Source organism: Chiloscyllium plagiosum, unplaced genomic scaffold (assembly GCF_037043375.1).
Source record: "Chiloscyllium plagiosum isolate Xiang-an unplaced genomic scaffold, Cpla_swu_hap1 HiC_scaffold_30, whole genome shotgun sequence".
Taxonomy (NCBI): domain Eukaryota; kingdom Metazoa; phylum Chordata; class Chondrichthyes; order Orectolobiformes; family Hemiscylliidae; genus Chiloscyllium; species Chiloscyllium plagiosum.
The window spans coordinates 8,019,130-8,044,501 of NW_028270168.1; the positions used below are offsets into that span (position 1 = coordinate 8,019,130).

Consider the following 25,372-nt stretch of genomic DNA (forward strand, 5'->3'; position numbering starts at 1 on the left):
TCACAACACAGGTTATAGTCCAACAGGTTTATTTGGAAGCAGTAGCTTTTAGAGCGCTTTAGTGCTTATCCAACCACCTGATGAAGGAGCAGTGTTCCGAAAGCTAGTGCTTCTAAATAAACCCACTTAACGTGGTTTAGTTGATTCATACATCTTAAAATATCAGATTTATCATTGCTCAGTGAATCTCATTAACCATTGTTATTATTGAAAATGTTCTATGAAGGAATTAAATAAATTTTGTCTTATTAGTTTTCTTTGTTTTTATCAATTGTATTGAACTCTATAAGTCAAAACTTTTTCTGATTATGTAATTTTGAGATTAAATAACATGATCCAAAATGATGTGCAGGTAGTTGAAACCCAAATTTAACATGTCTTACCGGTAATTGGTTAGGTATTCAGTAATGGAATTGGAAATACACAGTTTTAATTTTTCTTTTAAAAGTTTTCCCTTTTTGTTCTGCTTCTCCTTACTCAGGAAGGGGGTCGTGAATAGTTTCCTGGTCAACATTACCAAATACTAGCTTTCAATCTCTGAATTATAAATTAAATCAAATTTCACTACAACCCCTGCCATCAGAGCATGAGCCTGGCCCTCTGGATTGCTTATTCAGTGACCTTACCTTTACACCGTTACTTCTCCTAGATTGAACTTATTGGAGCTGCTGTGCCCTTTATGGTTCAGGTGTGCAGTCTTCCCAAGTGACAGACTTAACATTTACTTCCAGGGGCAATGACCTATTTGGATCTAATTAATAGTTTAAATGCCCTTTCCACCTATGATAGCCTCAGCTGGCTTCAAAGTTTTCATGTGGGAGTAGAGCCTGTGCTGGTCTGTAGAAATTGTCATTTTATCCCCTTCCACTTGAAAAGATAAAATCTACCCTCCGGAATGAGCTTGAAATACAGTAAGCAATTTTACCAATCAATTTTTTTTGTTTTGGTTTCATATTTTTATAGGTGTGTTTCAAGCTCAGTAAGGCATATTCTGCAATTGAGTACAAGTTAACTTTATCAGTTTAATTATTTTCATTTTTTTGTCACTTATAGACAATTATTGGGAATTTCAGAAAAGAACAAGAAAAATTTGTAAAGGAAAAGAAATCAAAGATGACAGGTACTATATTAGTTCATTTAAACAAATTATCCATTCTTATGTAAAAATATTAAAAGATTCTCTTCCCGATCCAGTTCTGCATTTATTGAGCAAGTATTTTCATAATCAATGATTTTGGTCCTTAATTTCCTCTTCAGATTCATGATAACCCTGCCAATGGCCATTTTCTTTTCAAAGTCTTTTAATATGTCTTTCTCAGTTTCACCAAAAACAAAACGTTCCCTGGGTATTGGCTCCATCCATCTCACTGGTAATAGTCTGGGTTAAAACCATTCTTTTATGAGCATGTTGTCACATTTAACCCAGAGAAGATCATCTGATTTTGTATTCATGCCATTGCTAAGTTTGCCTGTTTCCACCTCTGTAAGATTCCCTGAATTTGCCTCCACATCAATTCATCTACCACAAAAAGCCTCATTCAGGCCTTCAGTATCTTTAGACTTAACTATTGCAATACATTCCTTGCTCATCTCCCATTATTCTACCCTCTATAAACCTCTGCAGCCCAAGTCTTAATTCACAGAAGTTCTATTCCCTGAGCACCCCTGTGCTTGTTGACCTACGTTGACTTTCAACCTAGTAATGTCTTGATTTTTAAATTTTTGTTTCAAAATCCTTTCATGGCTTCACCTTTCCTTAACTCTATAAGGTTCTCCGAGACCAGAAACCTCCAAAATATCCATACTGCTATAATTCTGGCCACATGAGCTTCCTTTGTTTTAATTGGTGCACCATCGAGAGCCATGCCTTCAGTTTCCTCGGCTCCAAACTCTGAAATGCTCTCCCTAAATCTTTCCTTACTTGACCACATTTGCTCCTTAATACCTTACTTTTTGACCGCCATTTGGTCATCTAACCTATTATCTCTGTGCTTCATTATCAGACTTTATTTTATAAGTTTCTTGTGAAGTGGCTTTGGAATGTTTCATTACATTAAAAGCATGATATGAATATAAATAGTTGTATTCATACTTCTCTTGTCAAATGTTGCATTAATATGTGTAATTGAAGAGGGTGGTGGTGTGGGAAGCTTACTAAAGGTGTGTCATGTGTTAACATTTCTTTAATCTTGAGCCATAAATTCAGACTTCGGTGTGTTATAAAGTATTTGAATACATTCCTAGAAATTCAATGTGTCAGTTGCCAGTGATTTAAATTCAGGGCTTTGCACTTTTTTTTTGAAAATCAGGTTTTCTGTGTTTTTCCTGTTCTGAACGTAGAATGCTGAATTAAGTTTGATTTTGGAGCCTAGATAGTGTGTAATGGCAGGCTATTTGACCACATGGGGCATCACAGACAACCTCAATTCTGCCCTCACCAATACAAGATCACTTTCTGACCTGGCAGGGAGTTGGATACTGGTCGTAAGATAGCAATTGCGAACAGGAGAAAGTGAGGTCTGCAGATGCTGGAGATCAAAGTTGAAACTTTATTGCTGGAACAGCACAGCAGGTCAGGCAGCATCCAGGGAACAGGAGATTCGACGTTTCGGGCACAGGCCCTTCTTCAGGAATTGCGAACAGAATCACTGGCTTAATCCTGTTATTAAACAGACATATTAGGGCTAGTTATAGATTCTCAACTTGCTGCCCTTGCTGCAAGAGGAAGGAAATTGCACCTGTAATATTCTAGGAATGTCCAAACCCCTTCTAATTCAGCCCTTGAAACCTGATATGTAGGTGTCAGTGGTAGCACCCCTGCCTCTGTATTGGAAGGCCGTGGGCTTAAGCCTCATTCAACTGGACATAAAAAATCCAATCCAATCCAAAGAAGAGCAACTTAGTGTTGTGGCTAACTATTATCCTGTACTCAACGTGGGCCGTTGTTGTAAAACATTGAATTTATTCAAAAAGGAATTAGTTACAGTTCTTAAGGCTAACGGGATCAAAGGTAGTGGGAATAGGTTACTGAGTATTGTATTGAATGGCAGAGCAGGTTTGAAGGGCTGAATGGCCTACTCCTGTTCCTATGTTTCTGTGTTTGTACACAAAATCAGCTGCCATGTTTTCCTTTATTGCAAATATTCCAGGTCAGACACATACATCATTAACTGTGAAATTCCTTAGAACCTCGTGAGAACATAAACTGGCTATATAAACACAGGCCAAACCTTTTTTTATTTCTCACTGAATTATCCTTTTTAATTTTGTGTAAAGAAAGGCTCATATGAGCAATATTGCTCCATTGACAGATAAATTCTAAATCCAAACACCAAGATATTTAAGAAAAATGATAAGAGCTAAACACCATTGTTCAACTCCCGGCATGTATCCTTCGTTCAGTGAATTGATGAACAACAGACATAAAATGAGAAAACTACTTTTTAATTACAATTTTGGTTTTATTTCCAGCTTCAGCACTTCCACCATGGGCTGGCTGTAATGATGAGGAGACTGTAAGGCATCAAGTTCTCTCTCTGTCGACAGTAAGTTGCTTACTAAAACTATTTTGATCCTTTTTTCCCAAGTTGACTATTTTGTCTTTTCCAAAAGCCAGTCACTTGAGCAATTCCCTACATTACAGTTCTTCACTCCGATGTATATTATTCAACAATGGGTCCAGACAATGAGTTGACTGTTTCATCATGGAGCCTTGGAAAGGAACTCACACTAGAATTCACTGGTACCTCATTCAGTATCAACTTTTCTTCAGGGATTGCTAGATAATAATAAGGACAGGCTGTTAATTTAGCCAAAACTGCAGGGCAAGAAGCAACACAAAAGTTACAATGCAGTCAGGCCTTTCATGTCTTCAGGACCTCCACATTTTGGACACGACCACTGTGTTCCTTGGCTAATATCTCTGTCTCGGGCTTGCTGCAGTGCTCCAGTACAGCTCTGTGCAAGCTGGAAGATCAGCACCTCCATTTTCTCTACAACCTTCTGGACTCGATATCAAGTTCAAAAATTTTAGAGTTTGAGGCACCTTATCCCGCACACCAGGCCTTGTTATCACATGCAACTCATTTTTAGCCACTAATTGTCCACTATTTGCTATTCATTTTCCCAGACTGATTGTGATCCACTGCTTTGTCGGTCCAACTGTTCTTCTCACTCCTTGGGCTCCATCTCCACCTATTGCTTACTCCTTACCTCTCCCCCACCCTGTCTTCTGTATATAAAAAAAAACTTCTTCCTAGCTGCCATCAGTTCTGAGGAAGGGTCAGTGGACCCTAAATGTTAACTCTGATTTCTCTCCACAGATGCTGCCAGACCTGCTGAGCACTTCTGGCATGTTCTGTTTTTGTTTCTGATTTCCAGTGTGTGCAGTTCCTTGGTTTTTATTCTGATTATTATTGGTTTGTCCTGCAGCCTCTCTGCTTCTCAATTAATATTGGCGCCTGAGAGTCAACAATTCCAGTAGAGGAGACAATTGGAGAAATTTTAAAATGAAGCTACGAACCTCGAAGTGACATACTGTGCAAGGAAATGTTGTGTAGTACAAACTAATTTAATCATTTGGACTTAAAGTTTTGAATCTTTATTGCAAGCCAGCAAACTATCCTGCGGAGGAATAGGATGGGAAATACTGCAAATAAGCAAGCTTCATTTGGCCCTGTGTCTCTTTTCTGTTCATCTCAACCCGATGTTACCACACTTCAAGCATATCTCCTATTGCCAAAAGGTATCTTTGACCACATCTGTTTATTAGACATTATCATGAATTCAGTTTTCCCAAATTAACAATTCCAAAATTAAAAAATGGTATGCTTGGCTATTACAGCTTGAAGAAACCCTTCCATCTGAGCTATCATCATAACTTAGATTTTTTTGTTTTTTCCTATACTGCTTTATTTCAAAGGTTAGTAATATCTTTGTTAAATGTGAGAGTGATTGCTGCATCGTTATATAACAGCTACTTTATTCAGTAACATGATTAGTCAAAGGTTTGAACAGTCTGTCAACGTCCTCAAACACTTTACAAACATCACAGTCATTCTGGACTCCTGGACAAAATATATTCTGGGAGGCCAACATTCTTCACCATAGCACTCGACAGAAATGTTCTAAGGTCGCTAACACTGCTACACAATTCCTGTAGTTTTTTTTTGTGATCTTGATGCATGTTCCTGAAAATGGAATGCAAGCCAAGTGTATAATTTAGTCATAGTATAAACCAGTATTCTGGAAAAATAAACAGTTAAAACAACAATCACACCTTTAGGTTTATTTGATTTTTTTTCTGGCTGCAGCACTGATATTTAGATTTTCCACTTTTAATATTATTAATGTCCTTTCAGCTTTTTCTGGCATTTAGTTGTTTGTTGGCTGTTTAAGAAATGTATCTTTGAACATGTTTCAGCACATTCTTGCATATTGAATTGCGGAAGGAGCTAATAAGATTTTTGAAATTTTTACAACTTTGTTGTCATTAGCCATATCAGAGAGAAGGTACTGTGGATATTACACTGCTTCAGGCTAACTCACAGACATGCAAATTGCAGACTGTTATGGTTCCTGCTGATGGCACTTGACAAGTCAGATCTGAGATTGAAACCTTGCTTGATGGAGTTTTTTTGTTTTAGTTAAGATGGTTGTCGTTCACTGAACCATGGTCACAGTTTCTAAAGAAATTCAGCCACATGATATTTATTACACAGAAAGAGAAAAAAACAAACCAACCTAACATTATATAGAATGCACTTTGAAAAGTTGTAAAAGTTTCATCCTATTTTCTGATTGAGATTCAAATGTAGGGAAATTACTCCCACATATCAAATCTTTGTTTTTGAGTTAACTGATTCTCCACAGACCTTTCCTATGAACTGTGAAGTCATCTTAATTTGAATATTCACAAGACTGAAATCTTAGACTTCCGCAGCTTTTCAATACCTGCAGATTTCTAACTAAACACTCCTGGTTTCAAAATCTTATCAACTAAATGTTTCCACCGAATTAACTGGGTTTTACCTGCACTATTCTATATTCCTTTTTAGGAGAGAAACTAGATTTGCTTCTGACCCCTGTCATGTCTCCTCCAAACTGCCTTTAAAAGCTTTTAATTTTTGGGTTTCCTAATCTAAAATCAATCCATGATTATCTGAACCTTCAATGTATACCCCACCTATCACAAACCACTCAGCAAAAACAGTAATCTACTCACACTCCGGGGCAGTGGGGGTTTGGGGTAGTGGGGGCTGGGCAATGGGAGCTCCCTGCTGTCTGACACAAACTAGATCATGTCAGTATTTCAGAAGGACCATCTGTCCTAGTTTTTTTTTAAAGCTGAAAATGTGTTGCTGGAAAAGCGCAGCAGATCAGGCAGCATCCAAGGAGCAGGAAAATCGACGTTTCAGGAAACATTCCCGAAGAAGGGCTCATGCCCGAAACATTGATTCTCCTGCTCCTTGGATGCTGCCTGACCTGCTGCGCTTTTCCAGCAACACATTTTCAGCTCTGATCTCCAGCATCTGCAGTCCTCACTTTCTCCTCGTAGTTTTTTTTAAACCCTTCTTAATAGTAACCTACGTAAATGACCGTATTTGAAAATACAAACTAGAAATATTCTTTTTATGCATATATTCATCACGGCACTCAACATGTAAAGTCGCTTTTCATAGTCTTCAAAGAGTTAAAGCCTTTGGCACAGTGAATGACAGTTTTACAGTTGAGCTGTTTAACAGTTGAGCTATTCCATCAAATACATATTTTTAAAAAGTCATCAAAGTCATCTTTCATTAAACTAAATGTGGAAGTAAAATCGCTGTAGAGCAGCGAGATGTGAAGAAAAAACAGCAAAGAAAAGCTGTACATTTGAAACCAATACACTTATGTTAGCAATTGGTATTTATGAGATGGAAGAAAGGCAGTAATGCTTATGTACTTCAAAGATGATCTTCCAGAATTGTTCAGTCACTGTGTTCTAAAATAAAATGAGACAAGGAGCTAATGTAATATTGAATGTAATAAAGAAAAACTAGAAATGTATGAATTTATATACTCAATTTGTTTTACTAGGAACGACGGAACTTTCTTAGGGACCCCCCTACTGGAGTACGGTTTAATTTTGATTTTGACAAAATAGCCCCTGTAGCCATTGTGATGCTTCGGGAAGATGAAACGTTGAGCAAAATGCGATTTGAACTAGTGCCAAAACTGTAAGTTAACACAAAAGTCTATATTTCTTTTCATCTGCTAAGAAATATAATTTCCAATAAATAGTTGTATGGATGGGTGACATTAATTTTATACAAGGCTGTATGACTCAACCATCAGATATGAAAGGGTCAAAACTAAATAGTTCTTAATTTATAAAATAAATCCTTTCATGGTGAATTCATTTAACTTGAAGTAATGATTTTACTTTTTCTCCAGTAATTAGCCAGCTGTAGTATTATAGAGTATTCGTAAATTGTACTAATTCACATCAAGAATATTTTGTAGCCTTAAACATTGTAAATGTTCACAACATTGATCTTTTATTCTGTGTACCAATATAGGTCTCCTGACTTATAATATAATATACAATACCATAAATGCACAGAATATTATAAAGCAAAGATTTGCATTTGTAGTTTGTATTCATATAGCACCTTTACTACCTCAGGATGCCTGCCAAAATGTTGTGCAGCCAGTTAAGTTTTTCAAGGTAATAGAGAAGTTTGAATGTGAGGAGGAGTTGGGTTGTAATTCCAGAGCTTCAAGCCTAGCTAGCTGGGCTGCCAAGTAAAACCTCAAGGCCCTCTGTCCTTCTCTCAGACATTCCACAAGGGGTACCTCTGGTAATGTGTTGTAGTATCTCTTTGAGCAACTTGATGTCGAATTCTGTATGGAAACCTATCTATGAAGCACATTGAGATTTTTTACAATGTTAGAGGTGCTATATAAATTAGATTGTTAATGCAGCTGTGGTGTCTTGCATTTATGTTTTATATATACAAAATTATTTTGACAGTGGCCAATAACTTTGTCTGACTGAATTAGATTTCAGCTATCAGGGCAACAAGATGAATAGAATCAGTAGTTTACGTGAAGTAAACTCTTCACCAACAATTAATTATATGGTTTAATGAATCGTTAGCCAAGGTTCATTTTATTTTTAACACATGCTAAAAACTGTATATCCTGGCTGCTGATTTTGTCCCTGCACTTTGTGTCATTCCCCCCACTCTGGCCCCCACCAATCACTTTGCTGTCTCAGGCTCTTTTTAAAATTTCCTCATGACCTTAATCATCCTCAACTCCATAATCTTATCAGCTCTACAAGCCCCTTTTCTGCCCTCTGAAGCTCCCTGTTCTTCTGATCCCAGCATCTTGTGCAGCTTTATTGGCCTCTGCTCCACTGTTAGCAACTATACCTTCAGTCCCATGTACCCCATCATGTGATGTTTCCTCCTTAAACACTTCTCCTTTACATCCTCCTGAAACCCCACCTCTCACAACCAAAAGTAGTTATCTGCAAAGGAAAATAAATATTCTTTTTAAGGCTTATTGAGTTCTGAATTTACTGTTCAACTTCATTAATCTTTATTGTGTCACTGAGAAGATCAGCTGTTGACATTTCCATTGAGTTCTACAAGAAGTATTTTTGCATAGTGGGTGATATCGTACAGTAAAGGTGCTAGTGTAAATCTACATGCCAGTTTTTTTTTGCTAATTGCAATACAGGTGAATGTATCATATAGTGAGTGTTTACGAATTTGTACAATGCAGAAGTTGATTTTCTGTGTTTTTGCATTTGCATGTTGGACCAAACCCAGCCACATAACGGCAATTTGTACTGAGATAACCAGTCTAGTGTAATGGAATGTAATAATTAATCCATGAATTTCATTTTGCGGGTTCTTGGACACAAACTGTAGCAAAAATGAATTGAGTTTCCAGCTTTGAAAAAGAGTACAAACTGTAATTGTTAAAAAGGGTTACAACTATTGATCAAAGTAATGTGTTAAAATCTGTTATATCATCAATCCCAAGTCACTGTCCAGTGTAAGAAGAGTACTTTACCTTTGTTCATTCACCAATGGAAATTCATGATTTTTAAGCATTTTTTTCTATAGACAAGTTGGCTTCTTATAATTCCACATTTCCACAGCCTTCTCTTGATAAATGTAAGACAACAGCATTTAGAGATGCTTCAATGAGTTGGTTGGTAAGTCCACTGTCATGTTGATGACAGAGGTTTTGAGTTAGTTGTGCTGTGTTACCTGGCATGATATGCAGTCTCCATTATGGTTTTCCACGTTGCTTGGCTATGATGCTGAAGAATTGGGGAAAAGTCAGCCTGTGTTGCTATTGATGATGGAACAATCCTTTGACTCATAGTAAAAACCTTCCATTTCCTGAACAACATAAAGACTATGAGAATATTGCGCATTTCATGTTACGCACATGAAAATTTTGAGCTAAGCATTGTTCTGTGCTGTGCATTGGAATCTTCTAAAATTTAAATAAGGAATGGCCTATATCTATGACTAGAAGTGTGTTTTGCATTGGCTTTTATGTATCCCTTTACAGTGTAAAGGAAGAGCAGTTTTGGAGAAACTATTTCTATCGAGTATCTCTCATTAAACAATCAGCACAACTGTCATCACTAGCTGCATGTCAAGCTGAAAACTCCAAAGACAAGTTGGAGCAGAATCTGAGCAAAAGCATCCCAGCAACAGGTGATTGCTTTAACTCCATTCTTAAGTCAGTATAACAAAGTTAACCATTTAATGCTCTCCACGTTTTAACATTGCTCATGCATATCGTATCTCTCCAGCACAGCCCATGAGCATTCTGTGATTATGAGCAAGAACCGATTTGACAAATTCTAACTTGGAAAATACCTTTCTAAAAAAATGACTTCTTTCTTTATAGTAGATTCCACTCCATCAAAGGCACCCCCAGGTCCGATGAGAAAACAAAATGATTGTGTACAAGTAAGTTTTTTTTTATTGTGTTTTTCTCGTATATGTTCATTTTAGAGTTTATTTTACACAAGTGGGGTGTAAACCTCATTAATTGATCATGAAACATAAACCCAATTATTAAGTAAATGCATCATGATATTTAACCACTAACCTGTAGTAACAACAGAAAATTTTGGAGAAATTCAGCAGGACTGGCAGCGATCGCGAAGAGAGAAATAGTTAACGTTTTAAGACCGGTATAATTCTTCTTCAGCACCTGTAGACTTGATTGTGAGTTTGTGCTAAATTGGCATACCTTAGCAGCCACATTTATGCTAATTAATTTTAGTGTTGGCTTTCTGCAGTGGTTATGCAGATCTAAAATAAGGTTAAGAGTGGGCTCAGTTGTGACAGTCAGTTTGGTCCATCTGTAGCACGTGGACTAACATGAAGCTGACACTCATGGGATGAGGTACTGCTGCTCATAGATGTATTGGTTCTCACTTTGAGAGAGAGAATTCCAAGGGAAGATATGTAGAATCAAGTATAATTTATTACTGTGATGCTATGTTTTGTCTGAACATTTCAGTCTACATTCCATTTGCAAATACAAAGAAAATAAAAACAGTGCAAAATCACTAAGAATAAAATCCTGTCAAGGTTACAGTAAAAGTAATCTCTGAGCCCCAATTTTCCTTTTCATTAGGCAATACTACGAAAGACGCTCATTCACAAACAAGTCCGATCATTTAGAACATGTTCTGTTCCACCTAACGGTTATAACTACGAAACAAAATCAATTATCTTGGCACTTTCATGATGAAAAAGGCATTGCTGATAAAATGTCTTGAGTCTCAAACATTTTTTCCTTTGAATACCCGTTGTCTGTTGCCCAGATCAATGGGATTGCCTTTGCATGGTTCCATTGCCACTTGAGAGACCAGCCTGAGTGTCTGCAGCATTGTGGCCACTACCTCACTCCTTCCTCCAATGAATTTCTTAAATATTGATCACCTTGACATTCAACTTTACCTGCAATCTCTTGATCAATCTTCCATGCTTTCACCTTCCACTCTCCACAAAGTCCAACCTCTTCAAAACTCAACTGCTTGTGTCCTGACCCACAGTTAATCCTGTTCACCAATCATCCTCATTGACCTGCAATAAAGTAAATGATAAATCGGTCCCTGACCTCTTGGCCCCTCCTTCTGTCCTTTTCGTAAATGTCTTATAACCGATTTAGTCATAGAGATGTATTCTATGACTAGTTCCAACTCTTCCATGCCGACCAGATATCCTCACCTAATCTAATCCCCACAGTCCCTACAATGTGAAAGCAGGCTATTCGACCCATTGAGTCAACACCAACCCTCGAGAGTGCACCACCCAAGACCTACCCATCTTTGTTACCCTACATTTACCATGGCGAATCCACCTAAACCGCACATCCTGGACACAATGGACCTAATCGGCACACCTTTCGACTGTGGAAAGAAACTGGAGCACCCAGAGGAAACTCATATAGACACGAGAAGAATGTGCAAACTCTACACAGACAGTTGCCCAAGACTGGAATTGAACCTATGTCCCTCGTGCTCTGAGGCAGCAGTGCTAGCCACTGTGCCACCCCAGATGCTGTCTGACATATACTGAATAGTTGCACCATTTTTCTTTATTTCGTGGTTTTTCTGGCTGTCCTATGAATCTTGTCAACATTCCCTGGTTATCATAAAGAAAGATAATTGTATCCAATTTCATTCAGAGCATTTGCCTAGGAGAAAAAAGGAAAGATGGCCAGAATAGATTTTTCAAATTTATTTCTAATAAAAACAAGTGTTTCCTTTATAGATTCATCCTTCAGATGAGATTTCAACAAGTCCAGTTGCAAATGAGTTTGTGAGCGATGCAAATGATACATCATCCCTGAATCAGGAAGACTTCTTGAAAGGCCTGGAACAGTTGGGCATGAATGGTGGTCAGATAACAACTGTTGAAGATGGTAGGTACAACAGAAAAATATCAAGTTAAATCTTATTTTATTTAGATCTTGGGCAAAGTAAAAGTGGTATACGTTCAGGCAAAATCTAAAGCTATATTATCTCTGGGTCTGATTAATCAGAGCATGGTTTGAAATAAACAACTGTTGCACATTCTGTGCAAATTTAAAAAGTGGAGTAAAAGGGTAAAAAAATTACACCATTCTTCTGCTGAGTATAGACAGTCCCAGATTGTGCCTGGGTTCATTTTTGAGTACGTCCACAAATAAATTATATTAAAGTTAGAACCCAATGAAGTACAATATAAAACAGCTGTTCATACGTGTGAGGAAATGCATGCATGTTGGATCTGAAAAGTTGATCCTGTATGGGATCCCCATCAAAAATATGAATGTTCATAAGTCAGATGTTTATAAATCAGGTACCTCATGCGCTATAATTCATACAAGTTACAATCTAGTTGCCCTAAATGATTTGTTGTGCTACTCACCATTCGGCATCTACTGTTTTGAAGATCTATTTAATTTTGAGATTGTAACTTCTTGCATTGACCATTTTATTTTTGGCCAAAGCATGATTATGTAATTTAAAATTAAGTGCAATCTTTTGGCAAGAGTCAACGTTGGAAAATAACATTTGAAATGCTCGTACATAAAGCAGCTGTTTGGCCCCACTAATGTCATGGGACAGCCATACTTATTTCTTTATCTGGATGAATTTCTTTACTTGTATCCCATGTCCAATCCTATCGTAGGCCTGCGCCTGTTCCTTATTTAGACCTGCTACTTATTGCCCATATATGGTTTCTATCCCTCAGTTTGCCTCCCATTCATGTATCCATCAAGATATACCTTAAACGTTGCTAATGTGCTGCTTCCACCACCTCCATTGACAATGCATTCAGGCACCCACCACCCTCTGTGTGAAAGATTTTCTCTACACTTCTCCCCTAAACTTTCCCCCTCTCACCTTCAACCTATGCCCTTTTGTAGTTGACCTTTCAACCCTGGGAAAGAGCCTCTGATTAACCACCCTATCTGTGCCTCTCATACTTTTGTCGACCTCTATCAGGTCACCCTTCAGCCTCAGTCTTTCCAGTGAAAATAATCTGAGTTTATCCAACCTGTCTTCATAACTAAAACCCTCCAGATCAGGCAACATCCTGGTAAACCTTCTCTGCACCCTCTCCAAAGCGTCCACCTGGTAGTGTGGTGACTAGGACTGCACATAATATTCCAAATGTGGCCAAACTAAAGTTTTGTGCAGCTGTAATGTAACTTACCAACTTTTATATTCAGTGCCCCAACCAATGAAGGCAAGCATGATGTATACCTTCTTGATCACCTTACCCACCTGTATTGTCACTCTCCGGGATCTGTGGACCTGTACGCCCAGATCCTTCTGTATGTCAGTGCTCCTGAGGCTTCTGCCATTTACTGTATAATTCGCACCTATAATTGATCTTCCAAAATGCATCACCTCCCATTTGTCTGGATTAAATTCCATCTGACATTTCTCTGTTCAAATTTGCAATCTATCTATATCCCACTGTATCCTTTGACAATCCTCCTCACTATCTGCAACTCTGCCAATGTTGATGGTCATCTGCAAATTTACTAATCAGACAATCTACAGTTTCCTTCTGGTCATTTATGTATATTACCAACAACAAAGCTCCCAGCACTGATCCCTGTGGGACACCACTAGTTACCAATCTGCATTCCAAAAAGCACTCTTCAGCCGATACTCTCTGTCTTCTATGACCAAGCCAGTTTTGTATCCATCTAGCCAACTCACCCTGGATCCCATGTGACTCTATCTTTTGTACCAGCCTGCCATGAGGTACCTTATCAAATACAGTACTAAAGTCCATGTAGACAACATCCATTTTCCTTCCCTCATCAATAATTCTTGTCACATCCTCAAAAACCTCAATCAAGTTGGTGAGATACTATCTTCCTGCACAAACCCATGCTGCCTATGACTAACAATTCAATTTGCCTCTAAATGTGAATAAATGTCTCAGTATCTTTTCCAACAGCTTGTCGACCACTGACATTAGGCCACTGACCTATAATTACCAGGATTATTTTTGTTTCCCTTCTTAAACAAAGGAACATTGAACATTCTCCAGTACTCTGGAAGCTCGCCTGAGGCCAGAGAGGATGCAAAGATGTCTGTTAAGTACCTAACTATTTCCTCCCTTGTCTCCCACAGTATTCTGAGATAGATCCCATTTGGCCTTGGGGACTTGTCTGGACACTATGGGACCCTCCAACCACACAGCATCAACGTCAGTTTCACCAATTTCCTCATCTCCCTTCCGCATCACCTCATCCCACATCCAACCCTCCAACTTGGCACTGCCGTCTTGAACTGTCCTACCTGTCCATCTTCCTCCCCACCTGTCCATTCCACCCTCTGCTCTGACCTATCACCATCACCCCCCACCTGCATCTATCTATCGCCTTCCTAGTTACCACCCCCAGCTCCACCCCGTTCCTATTTATCTCTTAGCCCCTTCTCCTCGCCACATTCCTGATGAAGGGCTTATGCCGGAAATATCAATTCTTCTGCTCCTTGGATGCTGCCTGACTTGCTGTGCTTTTCCAGCGCCACCCTTTTTGACTCTGATCTCCAGCATCTGCAGTCTTCACTTTGTCCTATGCTGGGCAATTTAGCCTGGCCAATCCACGTAATCTGCACATTTTTGGACTATGGGAGAAAGCTGGAGCACACAGAGGAAACCCACACAGATACAGGGAGAATGTCTGTGTAGAGCTTGCACAATTAGGTGGAATCTAACTCTGGTTCCTGCTGCAGAGAAACAGCAATGCTAACCACTGAACCACTGTGCTGCCCCTAATCATAATTATCAGTACTAATTTATAATGTTATCAGACAAGGGTTGTAAAGGCACAAGGTAACATACTAATAGTACAAACATTAAGAAAATAAGGAAGTAAAATATTTCCACAAGGGATTTTCTAAAATTATCCTTTTTGATTCTTCTCACGCTCTTAAAAATTCAGGTCTCTTGGATAAAATGGTTTCTCAAAAGATTTTTTTGTGGAATATTAGTAACTGAGTAATATGGAATACCTGTTCTCTCTCTCTGAGCCACCAGTGGCTCTCATTAGCCTGAACTATAAGTTATAGGAAGAAGCCACAGCTCTTGAGTAATTTGACTCCACCTTTAAGACACTGTACACTGTGAGGGAATTCTCCAGACAAAGGACTGTTGCAAGGTTCAGTCATGAGCAATTTGACACCACATTTTCTTAGGCCCTAAGTAATATGTAGTGTATCTTGAATATTATTATTTTACTCTTACTATTTACTCAATAGCCAGATAGATCCAAAATGAACAAACTGAATCTGGCCAATATTTAAAAAAAATAATTCGCAATGTGAATGTTGCTTGGCAGGTCAGATTTTATATCCATGTCACAGTGTGTTATTGCACAGATGGAGGCTATTCAGCCCATCCTGACTGCATTAGCTTGTTAAATGAGCATCATTACCTCGTGCCAGTCTCCTGCTATTTTCCTATATCCTTCCATATTATTTTTGTGCAAGTAATTGTCCAATGCCTTCTTGAATACCTCAATTAAACTCCCCTTCACCACACTTTTTCAGGTAGTGCATTGCAGACTCAATGGTTGAAAATGTTTTTTTTTGCGTAACACCCTTGCTTCTTTTGTAAATTATTTAAAATGTATGCCCTTGCATTCTTGTTACTTTTACAAGTGGGAAGTTTCTCCTTACCTATTCTACCTGGCCCGCTCATGATTTTGAAAACTTCTATCAGGTAGACTTCTCTCCAAGGAGAATTGGCCCAACTTCATCAGTCTATCCTCCTATAAGGTAAAACTAACTGCCTTTAGAGAATGTAGAGGTACCCTCTTGAACATAATCTGCATTGTCTGCTCAACGCCTTGCACCCAGTTATAAGTTACTGGTAAGTAAAGCCTGCATTTATCGGGTGAGAAGTTGACTGTTAAGGCGAGTTTAATATGTCATGGTTGATAAAGGGTGGGGGTGTCAACTTGTGTGTCAAGTAACTGTAAACATAATGTTGGGGCCTAGAAGTTTGTGGTCAAATTGATTTGATCCTGTTGTTCACGAAGATGCCAAATTACTGGATATTCATCTTGAGCAGGAAATGTGACTGTTTTTGGTTGGACTGATTCCTAACTGTTTTGGATCAGATCAGATCCCTCTTAATATATATTAAGAAGGTAAAATCAAACACTACAGCAAAAGAGAGAGCAGTTCAGATTTGCTTAACTCTATTGGAAAACTTAACAGAATAATAGGTACTGTTACTAATTAAATATTCTAATATAGTGACATTGCATAAACACACCCCTTGGTAAAACTCAAATTCACGTGCAATCAAGCAGCCCAGGAAGAGAACCCCTTAAGCTTTTGGCTGTAATTGAGAGAGGGAAAAATAATTTCCGCTTCAAGACCCCAAAAGCAACTGCTGAAAGTTGAACCTAAAATCCCTGATTCTGTGGGAGCTCGACCACACAAACTCAGGCTGCTTTAAAAACTCTATGCTTCTCATACACTGCTCAGTATCTGTCGCCCAATCTTTCTCTAAATGAAACCAGGACGAAACACATCTTTTTAAAACTGCAATATTGTCATACTAACCTATTGGTGCTAAGCCTGGTCATAATTACACTAGTTATTAAATGTAACCTTTATTTATTAATAGTTGTAAATATTCACAGATTAACCACTCTTCTATCCTAAACAGATGACATTCCAGAGTGGGAAAAGGAACTGCAAAGAGAACTTCAGGAGTTTGAAATTGTTGATGTGAAAGCAAAAGTCAGTGAAGCCTGGGAGAAAGAAATCGAAGAGATGCTTCAAGAAGAGGATTAAAAGTTTTACATGGAAACTGATTTCAAATCCAGGAATTCCACTTTTCTGTAAGACGCATTATCTCAAAACATTTCTAATGGAATACAGAATCCTACCAAGAAATACTTTGTTTCTTTTGTGGTGGGATTTAAGCATTAACCTTATCACAACACCACAAGCTTTATTATTGCTGCATTTTGTACTTTGAGCCATATTTTTTATTTTAAAAACCAATGACTTATGTTTCAATGATGGAAAGTATATTAGAATGTAAGCTGAGAGTGTTGTAGTTTTCAGTTGTAGCTAAAGTGTTCAAGTCACTTTTACGAACAGTATTTAATTTCTCAGTATATTAACTACAACCTTTTTAAAATATACATCCCTTGTAGAATTGTCCCCCCACAATGCATACAGTTCCCCAAATAATCCATGGTGACATAGCACATTGATACTGTATAAAAATAAAATCAGCTGCACTCTAAGATAGCAGATATTCGTTATAACTTGGCAGCCTTGGTCTGGTCTAATTAACAAAGCACACATTGAAAAACTCATAGGAAAAAACAACATTCCATTCAGAGTATTGATCAGTCACTTAGGCAAAAATGATTGTCTTTTTTTCAGGAGTAGCTTTTGAAACTACTTCAGATGCTAGGCTTGACTTTCCAATAATCCAAGAATTTCCCAGATTTGACATGTGATCTGGGCTAATTGGTTCAACTTATATGGGATACCCTAAAAGATTGACAGGTTAAGGTATTTGTTGCCTGTGGAATTCTGTTCTGTGCATGCATATGAGCTTTCAGTAAAACTGCAAAACCAAATGTGTGTAAGGCTGAACAGTGTTTATTGAGTTCAGAAGTCTTCCTTGCATCTTCAAAAGTAAAATGTCTTAAAGGAGTGAAGTAAATGTTTTATTTTTAAGTCCTTGATGCTTTATGTATATTGTATATGTTTGTGGCCGTACCTAGAATTGTTTGTTTAACAAATTCCATGATATAAATTTTACCCAAAGATTCCTATTAGGGACAAAAGGAAATTGGTGATTCACCCAGTGTCTAATTTTCAAGGAACGGGTTAGAGATGTATTTACATAGCCTTGGAATCAGAAAGTGCTTGCGGGTCTGATCATCACCATTCAGCACAGGTAACGTTTTCTTGTGCGTTTACAAGATGAAAGTTAATAAGAATATGTAGAGAAAACCTAAACATCCTGGAATAGAGCTTCTGATTCTGTGTTCATCAATGCAGTTTCTCTTCCATCAGTGTTGAGAGGGAAACTGTGATTATAATTTCAACTGCCATCTCTAGTTGAACAGAATGACCAAATTCTCTCTCAGAAACTTGCACATTCTCCAAGGGCATGTTTAATGTGTGGGCAGAAATGTTTTGGATCCCAGAAAAAAGTGTTTCTGCCAAATGTTCTGTCAATTTGTCCTGAAGGCAAAGGATAAATGTTGTATTTTTTTGTACACCTTTTCCCCCCAAGACAGAAATGGCCAAAATTCTGTGTTCAAAATTGTTTTCAGAAAAATGTTCTGCTTTGTTCTGGCTTTTTAAATATGCGGAAACATAGACTTGACATTCAAAAAGGTCTCGATTCATACCTGCTGCTTCCAAGATGCTTGTGGGTGTTATGGAGCTTAGCAAACAGTATGAACTTTTTGCATGACATTATAACAGCAATGCTCACTTCACTGGCTGTAAAATACAATGATCATGAAGGCACCAATTAAACGGAAGAGTTACTTATATTTATATGGTGCCTCTTATGACCTCTGGAAATCCGAAAAGGCTTTACAGTGGAAGTTGCAATGTACAGAAATGTGAAACCTTTTTGTTACTGTTTATGGACATTTTAAACTGGCTGAAAACAGCACTGGGCAAAATTTTTCTTTTATATGAAATTGGGGTTAATTGGTTTTGCTAAGCTTTGCAGCCAATCAATGTCTTATGTTGGTTTGATATTTGGTCTCAATTGATGCAGTAGTGGGAATTGTATGATGTACTACTTTGACCACAACTATGGACTTTTTTCAAAAAGACAATCAGGGTTGCTGTCTCCAGCTGCAGCACTTGCTGGCAGGTGCCGTTTATGTGTATAGAAACCGGATGAGACGAAAGTGAGTCTCAGATGTTCTTCTCAATTTCTGTGCCCTTGCAACTAATCAAACAATAGACAATAGGTGCAGGAGTAGGCCATTCTGCCCTTCAAGCCAGCATCACCATTCATTATGATCATGGCTGATCATCCTCAATCAGTATCCTGTTCCTGCCTTATCCCCATAACCCTTGATTCCACTATCCTTAAGAGCTCTATCCAACTCTTTCTTGAAAGTATCCAGAAAGAATCCACAGCCTTCTGGGGCAGAGCATTCCACACACTCGCCACTCTCTGGGTGAAGAAGTTTCTCCTCAACTATGTTCTAAATGGCCTACCCCTTATTTTTAAACTGTATCCTCTAGTTTCAATGTTCAATACCTCAGCACGTGTTTTAAGAATGGTCACTTTGACAATGTAAGAGACAGGAACTGTGACCATGGAGATGCATCCCCACTGAGTAAGTAGCTTCAGGAAAGGGAGAAAATTGGGAGGGAGTGGGGACAAAATTTAATATATTGTTCCTATCTAAAAGGCTCCTTACGTAACTGAAATGTGCAAGTTTTGCAGTTTGATCAGTGCAACTTCAGACAACTTGTAAACATAAAGAAATCAGGAAAGCTATTTAAAGAATTAAGTACTATCAGAATAGACTTTAGAAGATGAAGCTCAAAATTCAAACACAAGTCTACCTATGTTTTCTTATTGGTACAATTAATATGTTGCATATTTTTCCAATGACTGGTTCGGTATGTCATCTGAAAGACTACTGTTACACTTGAGTATTAGAGATTGTTATACAAACTGTTTGTCACTGAGATTTAATAAATATATTTGTGCGGACGTGGCTAGAGTGTTTACGTTGCAGAATTGCATTTTAATTTAAGTGTTGCCAGATATTTTAGTTTTACAAAGGAAGTACTTCCTTCTCCTTGGTAATAGGCAGTGTTTTTTATATACACAATTAATTCATCAACAATTTTATTCCATGCTTTAAAATTGTCTATCTCTAGTTACAGTTCATGGCATCTGTGTGCACCACTCCTCTTTTTCTCATCAACGGTGATTTTTAAATAATGGTGGATTGGAATAATGTAATAGAATAAAAATATGAACAGGATTAGGTAACCTGGTCCCTTAACTGTCCCTGCTATTTCTCACACCTCTTGATCCTCCTCTTATCCAACGATCTATTAATATGCTTAGCAACCAAGCATCATAGCTCCCTTCACTAGAGAATTCAAAATATTCATGACCCTCTGTGTGAAACAATTTCTCATAATTTCAATCTTCAGTAATCAACTCCTTCTCCTGAATCTCTACTCCCCAGTTGATGTCTGCCCAGGTATGGAAAATAGCATCACAACATTACACCTGCCAAATAAAATTTCCTTTGATCATCCTGTTTTATTTTGCACGGGTCATCTCTGAACTTGTAGCATTTTACTTCAAGTGCGTTGATGAACATTGAAAGAGGACCAGTATAATAATGACAGCTCCTCTTGCTAAGCATCAGAGTAGCCACTCAGTGAAGGACTGGGCTGCTATTTTCTTTGGCACCTATAGTAAAGCATAAATCACAAAGAGACAAAATTGGATATGGGAAGAGGGAATTGTGACAAATGGCAGTATTGCTACTGGAATCTGCTCATCTACTATAAATCATGACCGTGACCAAGATGAGTATGATGTGTCTTTGAGTCAATTTATCTTTTGTGGCACAGAATTAGGCTTATCAATTCCAGCACAATAGATTTCATTTCCAGTGACCTAGCCTTTCTCGCCGACTCCATGTTTTACTTTAGGCTAAACACTAAGTTGACATATTGTATGATTGTGAGGACATCACAGTTCTGTCTGAGCTGCTTCACACATTCCAACAGGGATTGCAAGGGTCCTGCATGAGGACCCTGACCCAAGAACTGAGTAAAATGGGCTTATGTCATTGAGGTTAGAAGAATATAAGGCAAGCTTATTCAAGTATGAAAAAATTCTGAGAGGAATGCAGGATCATAGTTCCTTGAAGGTGGAGTCACAGGTAAGCAGGATAGTAAAGGCAATTGTTTGCTTTCCTTTACTGGTCAGAGCATTGAGTGAAGGAGTTGGGATGTCATGTTGTGGCTGTACAGGGCATTGATTAGGCCACTTTTGGAATACTGCATTCAGTTTTGGTCTCCCTGCTATCCGAAATATGTTGTTAAACTTCAAAGGGTTAAGAAGAGATCTACAAGAATTTGCTGGGGTTGGAGGTTTTAAGCTATAGAGAGAAGCTAAATAGGCTGGGGCTATTTTCCCTGGGGCATCACAGGCTGATGGGTGATTTTGTAAAATCATGAGGGGCATGGTTAGGCTGAATAATTAAGGTCTTTTCCCCAGGGTAGGGGAGTTCAAAATTAGAGGGCATAGGTTTAAGATAAGAGGGGAAAGATTTAAAACAGACCTAAGGGCAATTCTTTCACACACAAGGTGGTGCGTGTATGGAATGAGCTGCCAGAGGAAGTGATGGAGATTGGTACAATTACAACATTTAAATGGCATCTGGGTGGGTATATGAATAGCAAGGGTTTAGAGGGATATGGGCCAAGTGCTGGCAAATGGGACTAGATTAATATAGAATATCTGGATGGCATAGATGAGTTGGACCGAAGGGTCTGATTCCGTGCTGTACTGCTCTATGACTTGAGAAAGTAGATGCTGAGAGACTGTTTCCCCTAGAACAAGGGTTATATGCTATTTAAGACTGAAATTAGAAATATCTATAATTATAAATCTGGAACTCTACCAGTGCTCGATGGATGATCAGTCAATAAGTATATTCAGGATAGAGATGGGCAGATATTTAGACTGAAGAGTATCAAGTATTACATAAAGCAAGTAGGAAGGTGGAGGACAGTCAAAGATCAGCTGCCAACTTGAATGGTGGAGGGATTAGAGAAACAATGTGGCCCACTCTTATTTCTTATGTTAATACTGAAGCTGATTGATTGATTTGTATAAGACTTGGATAATTTAGCATTAACATAATTAAACATTAATAATTTAGTTGACAAAGAAATTACATAAAGAAGCTACAGAGTCACCATAAAAGTCAACCTCAGTTTGGATCATAAATTGTCAGTTTGCATACATTAAAATGAACAATAAAGCAAATAAAGATTAAAGAGAATTTCACAATATGTTGAACTCCTCCCTCCCCAACCAACATAAACTTCAACAAAATTGTATTCTTAAAATAAAGGAAAAACTACTTTTTTACATACCTTTCTGTTTGAGGTACAAAGTCACTTCAATGGTTTAATGATTTCCCAGCAAATAAACTAGAGTATTTACAAACATGATGGAATGTTACATTGCTGAACTGAATCTTCTGTTTCTGATATCTTGCTGATAGCGTCTCATGAATTGTATCAAATCTTCGAATGACTCAAAGAAACCAGATTTTTAGCCCTTAATTGAACAAATGATCATTTTGAAAGTTTTGCAATTTCACGGTATTATAATAAGGATTTGATTAACTAACTGGTACTTCTGAAGCATTCAAAAGGTCCAATTTTGTGAACTTTGGGGTCATTTTCATACTTTTATGTTTTGATTTTTTCAATAGTATACGTAATTGATTCACAATGGTTTGAAAATAACATATGCTAGAACATCAATGGATTTATTTACATTTGCCTCATGTAGTATAACATCTCAAGCAGTTAACATTAAAATACAAATGTTAATAAATGACCAGACAAGTTAAAATGTCTTGATTATTCAAATCTCAACACCATTATCATATATGTTCACTCTTTTGCTTCTATTAGCACCAATATCTTTCCTGTTCCAGGAAACCTAACTATGTTTCTTTACATTTGCCTTGAGTAACTCATAAGTACAATCCTGTTTTGTGAAGAGATGGATACAAATTCATGAAATAGTTAGTGTTTCTGTTACTGTTACTACACCACCTTCCACATCTTATCAACACAGTGGTACACAAGTTATTCTTCCATTGACTTTACAGAACCTGAGGTCAGCCAGTCTTACACTTTGTGATTGTTCATTGTGCCCCAACCAAATAAAGGTTCATTCAGCACAGACATGGATCAAATTTGACATTGTTCCTTATTACCACTGAGCCATACCTCTGGTCCATGTCTACACCAACATTTTCATTATACATTTGAAAAAAAACATGCTTTCATATTACGCTAGAGAAATCATAAATGAATCATCTTACCAGAATTAATAAGCAAACACAATCTAGTCTATTAAAATGTGATTTAAAAAAATTTTAATCATGAGAAGTACCCTTTTTACTCAGTCAAAATAAGAATACACAATAATAACATTCTACTTCCTGTTTCTAGATGTGTTTGGAAATACATCATGCTTAAATGTAAATCAAAACAGCAACAATTAGATTAATACTTAAAAGCACCACTTCATGTGTCAAATATTTTTCAACATATCTTTTTCACGTTTGGTAAACAAGAAACACAATAAGTGGCCTGTTGTGTTTATACAACTAATTTATACTATTTTTCACATGAGAATATAGATTTGTTTTATGTCATTCTAATTGACTGCAGAATTGCTTTTTAGTTCTTCACTTGTAAATGCTATGTTTTCACCACAATTACACTGATAGCATGGGAAAGAGTAATGCAATGGGATCTTAATCAGATGGGCCAATGAGCTAAGGAGTGGCAGATGGAGTTTAATTTAGGTAAATGTGAGGTGCTGCATTTTGGAAAGGCAAATCCGAGCTGGATTTATACGCTTAATGATAAAGTCCTGGGGAGTGTTGCTGAGCAAGGAGAACATGGAGAGCAGGTTCATAGTTCCTTGAAAGTGGAGTCACACTTAGATGGAATAGTGAAGAAGACATTTGGAATGCTTTCCTTTATTGGTTAGAGCATTGAGTATAGGTGTTGGGAGGATAAAAACAAGGACTGCAGATGCTGGAAACCAGATTCTAGATTAGAGTGGTGCTGGAAAAGCACAGCAGTTCAAACAGGATCCAAGGAGCAGGAAAATTGACGTTTCGGGCAAAAGCCCTTCGTCAGAATAGAGGATGTTGTTGTGAAACTTGAAAGGGTTTGGAAAAGATTGACAAGGATGTTGCCAGGTTGGAGGATTTGAGCTATAGGGAGAGGCGGAATATGCTGGGACTCTTTTCCTTGCAGTGTCGGAGATTGAGGGGTGACCTTATAGAGGTTTATAAATGAGGGGCATGGATAGGGTGAATAGACAAGATCTTTACCATGTGGTGGGGGAGTCCAGAATGAAAGGGCATAGGTTTAGGGTGAGAAGGGAAAAGTTTAAAAGAGAATTAAGGAGCAACTTTTTCATGCGGAGGGTGGTGTGTATATGGAATGAGCTACCAGAGGAAGTGGTGGAGGCTGATACAATAACAACATTTAAAGGCATCTGGATGGGTATATGAATAGGAAGGGTTTAGAGGGATATGGACCATGTGCTGGCAAATCGGACTAGATCTAGTCGGCATTGGCAATTTGGCCCGAAGGGTCTGATTCCATGCTGTATATCCCTATGGCTCTATGACTCAAAGGACTAGAGGGCACAGATATAAGTTTATGTGTAACAGATACAGAAGGAATGTGAGTAAGAACATTTTTGCATAGCAAGTGGTAATGACCTACTCACAATGTGATGGAAACAGAGATGGATATTGCTTTCAAAAGTAAAATGGATGGCCACTTGTATGAAATCAGCTTGCTGTCCTCCTGGAATAGAGAATGGTATGGGACTGAGTGGATTACTTGATTGATTTGATGTGAATCAAATGTCCTCCTCCTGTGCTGCACATTACCATGATTCCTCGACTGTAAAATACTTTGTACTGAAGGACAGACACATGTAGATCATTAAATAATTAAGGCAGTTTGATAATATGGTGCTTGTTACTATAATTGATCAGAACCTTTTACAACTTCTGAACTTGGAATTTGAATAAAGATTCGTGCACTTTGTGTCTTTCACTGTGTCTCACACCTGCACACACACAACATGGGTGCTGGGGAAAAAATAAGCACTCCCGCACTTAGGTGGTAGTGTGGGGGTTAAATTATATAAAAAAAAAGAGAAAAAAGAAATAAACAGGAGATCCCTCCCCTTCACTGTTTGATCACACAGCATTGCCTTTTGTGAAGGGCACTGCTTGTCACTGGCCACTCGGGTGTTTTCCTATCTTCCTGGTAGTGGAAATTGAATAAAGATTTGTGCACCTTGTGTCTCTCACTGTGTCTCACACCTACACACACACACACACACCATGGGTGCTGGGGAAAAATAAGCACTACCGCAGTTAGGCGGTAGTGTGGGGGTTAAATTTTTTTAAAAAAGAAAAAAAATACAACTTATGAACTTATTGAGCTTTCAGACAAGATATGTGTCTTTAAAACAGACATTAAGCCATGCCGAGTGACAAGAATGAA

General features: G+C 38.0%; 1 protein-coding gene across 2 annotated transcripts in view; it reads left to right on the forward strand.

The window, feature by feature from the left end:
* Positions 1 to 19,769, forward strand: part of LOC122563488 (synapse-associated protein 1-like) — a 29,344-nt gene extending 9,575 nt beyond the window's left edge. Inside the window, exons 3-9 of one of the 2 annotated variants that reach the window (XM_043717270.2) lie at positions 1,054 to 1,120; positions 3,472 to 3,545; positions 7,078 to 7,217; positions 9,577 to 9,725; positions 9,922 to 9,983; positions 11,802 to 11,952; positions 16,719 to 19,769. In XM_043717270.2, coding sequence (XP_043573205.1) covers positions 1,054 to 1,120; positions 3,472 to 3,545; positions 7,078 to 7,217; positions 9,577 to 9,725; positions 9,922 to 9,983; positions 11,802 to 11,952; positions 16,719 to 16,846 — 771 coding nt within the window. In that variant the 3' untranslated portion in view covers positions 16,847 to 19,769. The remainder of the gene's footprint in view (positions 1 to 1,053; positions 1,121 to 3,471; positions 3,546 to 7,077; positions 7,218 to 9,576; positions 9,726 to 9,921; positions 9,984 to 11,801; positions 11,953 to 16,718) is intronic. The other variant, XM_043717271.2, reaches the window with a different exon arrangement.
* Positions 19,770 to 25,372: the final 5,603 nt, after the last annotated feature.